Here is a 7,577-nt window from a genome sequence, read left to right as displayed (position 1 = left end):
TTTTTTCAGTTTATTAATCTATAGTCCATATAATAAAATACACTAATAACTTTTTATCACTTTTGAAAAAGCTAGTTACAAAATATGGTCTACCCATAGACATATATACGCAGAAAAAAATAGGTGCAACATTTGCTCTACAGAAAAAATATATGCAGCGCGATTTAATGACAAAACATGATCATCAGATCAACTTTACACAGGCACTGGTGTATATCTGTTCATTATGAGAGGTGAAAGTTATTCAGGCTAATTAAGCAAGGCCTCCTTTGTCATCCAAACAGATCACACACACACACACACACACCTCCTACAGATCTGCAGAGCTGCAATAGGTTAGCTGACGATTTCCCAAAAACTGTGTTTTCCTTTAAGAAGCTGGAGAAAAACTTTCATTCATGAGGGTTTCACTGGGGGGGTTTAGTGTCTCATGACCTAAATGAGGATTCAGGAGGATTTTCTATCCTGACAATAATAAAATGTAATTTTCTGATTTTTTTTTTTTTTTTTTTTTTTATGAAAATGATCCTATTTAAAGTTGTTGAATGTTGGCACAAAACAATCAGCGCCTTCATTTAAAAGCGATCATTCCCGTATCCGCTTTGGAAAAATCCATATCGGTCTGCCCCCGCTGCTCATTCACAGGAGGAGGAGACAAAAAGGAGGGCAGAGGGCATCTTTCTTCCTGCCTCCCTCCTGTCTGCTCGGCCCCCCTGTTGCTTCCACAAACCCTTCCACCTTCCACAAAAAAAAAAAAAAAAAAACAAAGCAATGAATGACTCTTTCCGCCAATGAGCCTGCCTCTAAACTCCTAATGCCTTTCTTCCCTCGTCCAAGACTCCCTCTCTTCATCCCTCCCTCCATCCTCCTCTCCCTCTGGAGTGCCCTTCACTGTCTGACCTCCAGATGGAGACACCGCGGGGGAGAGAGGGTGATAGAGAGAAAATTAAAAAGTACAGGGGGGTTAGCAATACGGCGATGAATAGAAAGCGAGGGAGGGATGGAGAGATGGTTAGGAGCCGCGGCCAAATATAGAGGAATGAAAGAGAGACGCAGGAGGAATAGGTGAGATAATACATGTAGTGATAAAGGCTGTGAAAGTAGGCCCGTACGAGGGCGGCTCTGAGTCAGCGATGGCTGCCTGGCCAAACAAACAAGTCATGGGCTCCGTCTATGTTGCAGCACACCGCTTTAATTATCTGTGATGTGCACTGGTGTGTGTGTGTGTGTGTGTGTGTGTGTGCGTGCACCGACACATGTGTGCGAGTTTACATGGCTGAGTGCGTCCGTTGCATAAAATGTTACCGTTGATGAAAAGCATGTTAATATTTAATGATGCTGTGTGAGAGACGAGGAAAGCGAGAGAGAGAGAGAGACAAACATACAAAAGTGGGAAAAAAAAAAAAGAAATGAAAGGAAGGTTTGGGAGAGCAAGTCAAGCACTGATAGGAAATAATGAGGAGAGAGAGAAAGAGAGAGAGAGAGAGAGAGAGAGAGAGAGGCAGGAGGCGGGATTGTGTGTAAATAATGTATGTGATTCATAATGTGTTTATTTCTATGTAAATAATTCTCTCTTTGCTCAGTCCAAGCCCCGGACCCTGAAATGAGTTTGCCTCAAAGCGAGGCCTCTCTCTCTCTCTCTCTCTCTCTCTCTCTCTCTCTCTCTCTCTCTCTCTCACGCCATAATGCAAATGCATGACATTAAAGGGAACGACACTATATTACGCCAAGTTAATAAGGAAGAGTTACACTCCAAAGTCAATACAGGAGATTTTTCGCTGCTCGTGTGTCAACAGATCATCACCGGCGAAGGTCAGGCCAGGAGTCAGACCACCACCTCCTCCTCCTCATCCTCCTCCTCCTCCTCCTCCTCCTCCTCTGGGCCCGCTGTGCCCATGGAGCTCAATCAAAGCGGCGCTCCGGCGATCGGCGGCCAGGTGTTTTTGTGTTTGTCCGCATTCGTCAGCAGACCGGAAAAATGAGCAGAATTAATAAGTGTGTGACGCTAACAGGCATGAGCAGAGACCGGCGGCTGAGTTAGTGGCACACGGGTGATTCATCTGAAGCTGCACACACACACACACACACACACACACCACAAACACACCTTCTCTCAGGGCGCTTTCACACCTCGTCCAGTTAAAACCGACCCCGCCGCGTTTACTCCCAGTTTGGTGCAGTTTGTCAGGGCAGGGGTGACATCAGCGATCACAAAAAAAAAAAAAAAAAAACCTGGACTTTGTTGAGGGAGGGTCTTTCTTGGTGCTTCTTTTGGGCTGAGGCAGCTCCTGTAGCTCTGCTGTGCATTACGGGCTGATAAATAAATTAAAAAAAAAAAAAAACTGGAAGAAGAGCAAACAAAATGAACCAGGGGTTGACATGGAGCAACACCGTCCTCAAGGCAGAAGGCGCAGATGATCACTGACGAAATGCCAAAAGCTGCTGCTGGCGCTCCAGACCCATGTTGGACATGATATTGGCCAAGTGTGTTTGTACAATCATGTGAAAGAGGAACAGAAAAATAATTAAAAAAAAAAAAAAACTAGCCCCAAAGAAAATATTTCCTTTCTCCGCTTTTCTTCAGCTTTGTGATGTCTGCCTGACTCGGGCCAGTGAGTCGCTGGCAGCTCCAAAATGGCTCTTGTTGATCCATTTTGGCTCATATTTGATGAACAAGGCAACAAAGTATCTATTTAATCAATTTGAACATTTGAAAATGATCTTAAAGACACAATGCTTAGGATTTGTCGTTGCGGTTTGTAATTACAACACTCAAAGTCGGACGGTGAAAACGTGCCGGCAGTGAGTTTTGTGTTTCCTACGATGGCAACGGAATGAACTGACTGTGCAAAATGCAAAACGGTCCATCACTGTACTATGAAAAAAAATGGCATTTCGCCTCGATATGTTCCCTTTTTTCCACGTTCGATGTCTGCAATTTCTGTAGCTTCATTTTGGACGTCGCACTGTCAGTCTAGCACCGTGCGCTGTGATTGGCTGGGAGCTACACATCACACTGAGTCCAGCAGAGTCCTGAGCTCAGCAAAAGGGTCTCTGCAGACACACACACACACACCAACACACACTTCTAGTGGCTCAGAGGTGATGACTGAGAGGGATTATTTTTTGTTTGTTTGTTTTGTTTTGTTTTTTTAAGAGAGACCTACTCATTCTGCCTTACAGTTGAACGTGTCAGATGCTATTTCCAGGATCTTGTGAGTTGTGCCTCGGCGCCGAGCCCCGTGGCGCCACATTAAAAGCACCTGATCTGAACAACACGGCTTTTAGTCAAAGGCAGTAACGCGGCGATCACCTGCTGATTTCATAAAAGCACACGGCACAAAGCAGGGCTGAGAATTAGTCACCAGAACGGGCCGAGATCACCTTCGCCGCCGCCGATGAGCTCACTCCACCTCAAAACTGCAGCCTGGCGACGCGCCGTCGCACAAAGAGAGGGACTCGCTCCAAGAGTCCGCCATGACGGGAAATCTGTTTACCCTGCGTGTGTTTACCCAGGTTAAACGTGATGAAACCGACCAGTCAAAACATCCCGGTGGACCTCTGCCTTTAGGATGACTCCGGCATGAATATAGCCTCGAGACACGAGAACCCCCACATGCCGTCATCCCATCGCCTGAATCATTTGCAGCGCACCATATCAGTCAAGTCAAAGTACCACCACAGTGCATGAATCACCGCATGAATCATCCTCACCGGATTGCCATGCAAAAAAAAAAAAAAAAAAAAAATCCCTCTTGGTTTATTAGTGCAATGTAGAATTATCATTTTCATATTGTTATATGTGTATTGTATACACACCCAGGGACGACAGATGGAAATTAGCATTGTGCTATATCTGGTGTAATGCATTTACACTGTTTTAAACAAACCAGTAAATAAAATAAAATGGAAAAAATAAAAGTCCTTATCATGTCAAATAAGCATGAGGCCACTGGAAATCTCAAGTGGACACTGGAAAAATAACTCAGAAAGGCTCCTTCCAAGAGCTCTCGAGCAAGGCATTTAACCCCCTGGCTGCTCCAGTGGAGGAGAAAAGCGGCGGGCGGCGTGGGTCGGCGGGGGGTCGGCGGGGTTGCTCTTACCTGGGAGCGTCGAAGCTGTCGTAGGATCCCACGGTGTAATGGCGGAACAGCCTCTTGGCTCGCTCTCCACGGCTCTCTGCAACACAGCGCCACAGCACCGTCAGCATGGCGGCGGCGGCGTCAAACTACGGCGGCATCACAGGATCCTCTCTCCCTCACGGGTTATTCGATCTAAACTAAACAATCAGCACCTGCCACCTTCAACCTAAACTTACACTGAAGTTACAGCACGATGCAAAAATGTATTACAGTAGCTTCCTGTCTTTGATCTGCATGTTCAGGTCACACTCTGACAGATTATATCGAGTCATTTGTGGTGAGGCGACGGTGAGAGGCTGGATTAGACGAATATTCAGACAGAGGAACCTAAATGTGAAACTCCCTGCTAGAAGGTGTGGTTTATTCCCAGTGAGTGGTGAGTAGAAGTGATGCTGCGTGTGTGTTCCTGCAGGCCAATGTGCTAAAAGAGAGGGCCGGGCCTGCTGGGTGTGTGCGGGTCGTGTGTGTCTATGTGTGTGTGTGTGTGTGTGTGCGGCTGCGCTCACCTGATCGGCTGTCTTGGCTTCGAGGCGCCACTTCCTCCACGCAATCGGAGGGGAACCAGCCGGTGCGGCCCCTGACCGTCCCCTCCCAGAAGCCGCCCTCGCCGACGCTCAGCACTAAGAGGCAGGAGAGAGCGGCCGCGTCAGTCAGGAAATTTGGGAAAAAAAAAAAAAAAAAAAAACACATACCCACCCAACACAAAACCTCAGACTCCAATGAGAACTGAAAACACACGAGAAGGCACCAACAACATTGTACAGACAGGAAAGAAATAATGCGGGCACACACACACACAGACATGCAAACCTCCTACATACTCACCAAGACATACATACCTGGAGACACCTTAGACTCACTCACAAACACACACATATTCATACCTGCAGACATTGAATACAAACACATATAGGGAGCTTACACTCATGTTAAGATGCGGCCATTTTGCAAACTCACACACGCCCCGAGTTTCATCCGCCATCAGAGACGCACAGGCCCCCTTTACATCTGCTCTTAACAAGCCTCTCGTATCCGGACTGCGTCGGCGTGCGGCTTTAACCGATTAGATTTGGATCTGATGTTAAAAGGTGTGGCGATAAACAGGAAGTGCAAATGTTTCATGCGACATTATGACCGTGTTTTTCCCTCTGGGCTTCCTTTGCATTGGACGTCTGTACTTTAAAGTGAGCTGAACTGATTCACGCACAAACTGAATCTTGGTTGTCTGTGACTGGAGAGCGCCCCCTACAGTTCCACTTGAACTGGCATGGTTGTAAAAAAAAAAAAGAAAGAAAGAAAAGAAAAAAGAAAACTGTATCTAACATTATAACATAAAGATGGTTGTTATTTTCCCGCCTGATTATTTCTCCAAAAACGAATTAATTCAAGATTGACAAACTGTCTTTGTTCATTCATTCAATCACTGTATTCATTATAAATACACTACTCACAAAAAGTTAGGGATATTCGGCTTTCGGGTGAAATTTCAGGATGAACCTAAAATGCATTATAACCTTTACAGGTGAACTTAATGTGACCTTCTGTAAACTTTTGAATGCACATGTCCAACTGTTCAATGTTTCAGTACTTTTTGCACAAGTTGCTGTTCTCTAACAAGGAGCTTAACGGCAAAATTCACATCAGGTGTTTGATGCTCCAGCTCATCGAGGTCGTATCATTAGGGAACGGCTGCTGGAGACTGGGGTACCTCAAATGGAGTGGCCTGCACTTTCTCAGACCTGAATCCCATAGAAAACCTATGGGATCAGCGGAGTCGCCGTGTAGAGGCTCGGAGCTCTGTACCCCAGAACCTCAATGTCCTGAGGGCCGCCCTTCAAGAAGAGTGGGATGCCATGCCTCAGCAGACAATAAGTCGACTTGTGAACAGCATGAGACGTCGCTGTCAAGCTGTAATTGATGCTCAAGGGCACATGACAAGTTATTGACACTGACATTTTTTGTTGTGGTATATCCACCACTGTTGTTGGCTTTTGTTTCAAGAAATTGTTTGAGATGAGGAAATCACCAGTGTATGCTTCTACTTAAATGCCCTACTTTCATGATATAATATCACTGTAGCGTGAACATTTTCCATTTTCCATAAATTTCACCCAAAAGCCAAATATCCCTAACTTTTTGTGAGTAGTGTATAATATAATATAATATAATAGACATGATAGCAGTCCAGAAAAGGTCCACACTGCTTTTGGACACTAAATTTTCACTTTAATAAGGAAAGAAAGAAAGAAAGAAAGAAAGAAAGAAAGAAAGAAAGAAAGAAAGAAAGAAAGAAAGAAAACTGATGAATAAATAAATAATTTTAAATAAATAAATAAATAAGGGGTCCCATACATTCCAACTGCAATATTGGTTTAATTATCCAATAAATAATAATTTTATATGATGTCAGAACTGCATCTTATCCATCACATCCTGATGTGTTATTTTTATCAATGGACACCATGCGCACAGAATATCTGCAAGGTGATAAATCGGTCTAAATCCACAATACAGAGTGAAATAACGTCCATGTTTCCCCTGTCAAACTGTAGATGACGGTACCTGTGCCTTCACTTCCTCTCATGATATTTGCATTATTTAAACGAACAGTAACCAGCTCTCTCACTTGTCTGATGATTCACTTTTGCCAACATCCTCATGCCTTTATCTTTGTCTGTTTGTCAGCAGGAAAAAAAAAAGTGATCCGTTTCTGGGATTTCTACCTTGAGAAAGACGGTCATCAATTATTTTTTAGCCAGAGCTGCTGTGCTGCGTTCAGGGACTGGTGGTGGTGGGAGGGTCCGACATCGGAAATTTTCAAGTTGGCTGCTAATCAGCATTGTGTTAATGTGCTGTTTTGTCAGAAAATCAAACCCAGAAGACGTATGATTAAAAAACATAAACCGTTGAGGAGGCTTTGCAATTTCTCAGCATTGGCAGAGGAGAAGACGTTGAGTGTTTTCTTGCGCCGAACGTGTCCTGAGGAGGTTCACGTACACCTGGACTCTGTGTTTTCAGTCTCTGTGATTAGAGTCGGATCATCCAGGACGCATGTCAATACCAGGTGTAAAGGGGGATCGCAGGGGTTCACCGAGACTGACTCCCAACCAGACAGACAAGATCTATTCCTCGGTGCACGAACACACACACACACGCCAGACAGGATGACATGCTAAACACGTACGTACACACACACACACCTTTGACCCGGTCTCCCTTGTTGAAGGTGAGTTCACGGTCTCCCTGGGCAGAGTGCGCTCGTGTGGCGATAAAGACGCGTCCCGGGACGGCGCTGTAGAGGCGTCTCCGCTGGCCCGCAGTCTGTCCGACGGTGGTGACGGGGACGGGCCTGGCCGGGGGGGGGGGGGGGCAACGGGGAGGGCAGCAGCATTCAAAGTACAGCTTACAACCCCTCCCCTTAGCAGCCTAAATTAC

At 45.5% G+C, this 7,577-nt stretch overlaps 1 protein-coding gene across 1 annotated transcript in view; it reads right to left on the bottom strand.

The window, feature by feature from the left end:
• Window positions 1-7,577, bottom strand: part of shank1 (SH3 and multiple ankyrin repeat domains 1) — a 74,630-nt gene that overhangs the window by 38,866 nt on the left and 28,187 nt on the right. The window contains exons 12-14 of the mRNA XM_030058144.1: window positions 7,343-7,491; window positions 4,649-4,762; window positions 4,104-4,179 (exon numbers count right to left, since the gene is read on the bottom strand). Of these exons, the coding sequence (XP_029914004.1) occupies window positions 4,104-4,179; window positions 4,649-4,762; window positions 7,343-7,491 (339 nt within the window). The remainder of the gene's footprint in view (window positions 1-4,103; window positions 4,180-4,648; window positions 4,763-7,342; window positions 7,492-7,577) is intronic.

The sequence above is a fragment of the Myripristis murdjan genome, chromosome 8 (genome assembly GCF_902150065.1).
Source record: "Myripristis murdjan chromosome 8, fMyrMur1.1, whole genome shotgun sequence".
NCBI classification, from domain to species: domain Eukaryota; kingdom Metazoa; phylum Chordata; class Actinopteri; order Holocentriformes; family Holocentridae; genus Myripristis; species Myripristis murdjan.
This window is presented reverse-complemented; position numbering and strand designations above follow the sequence as displayed.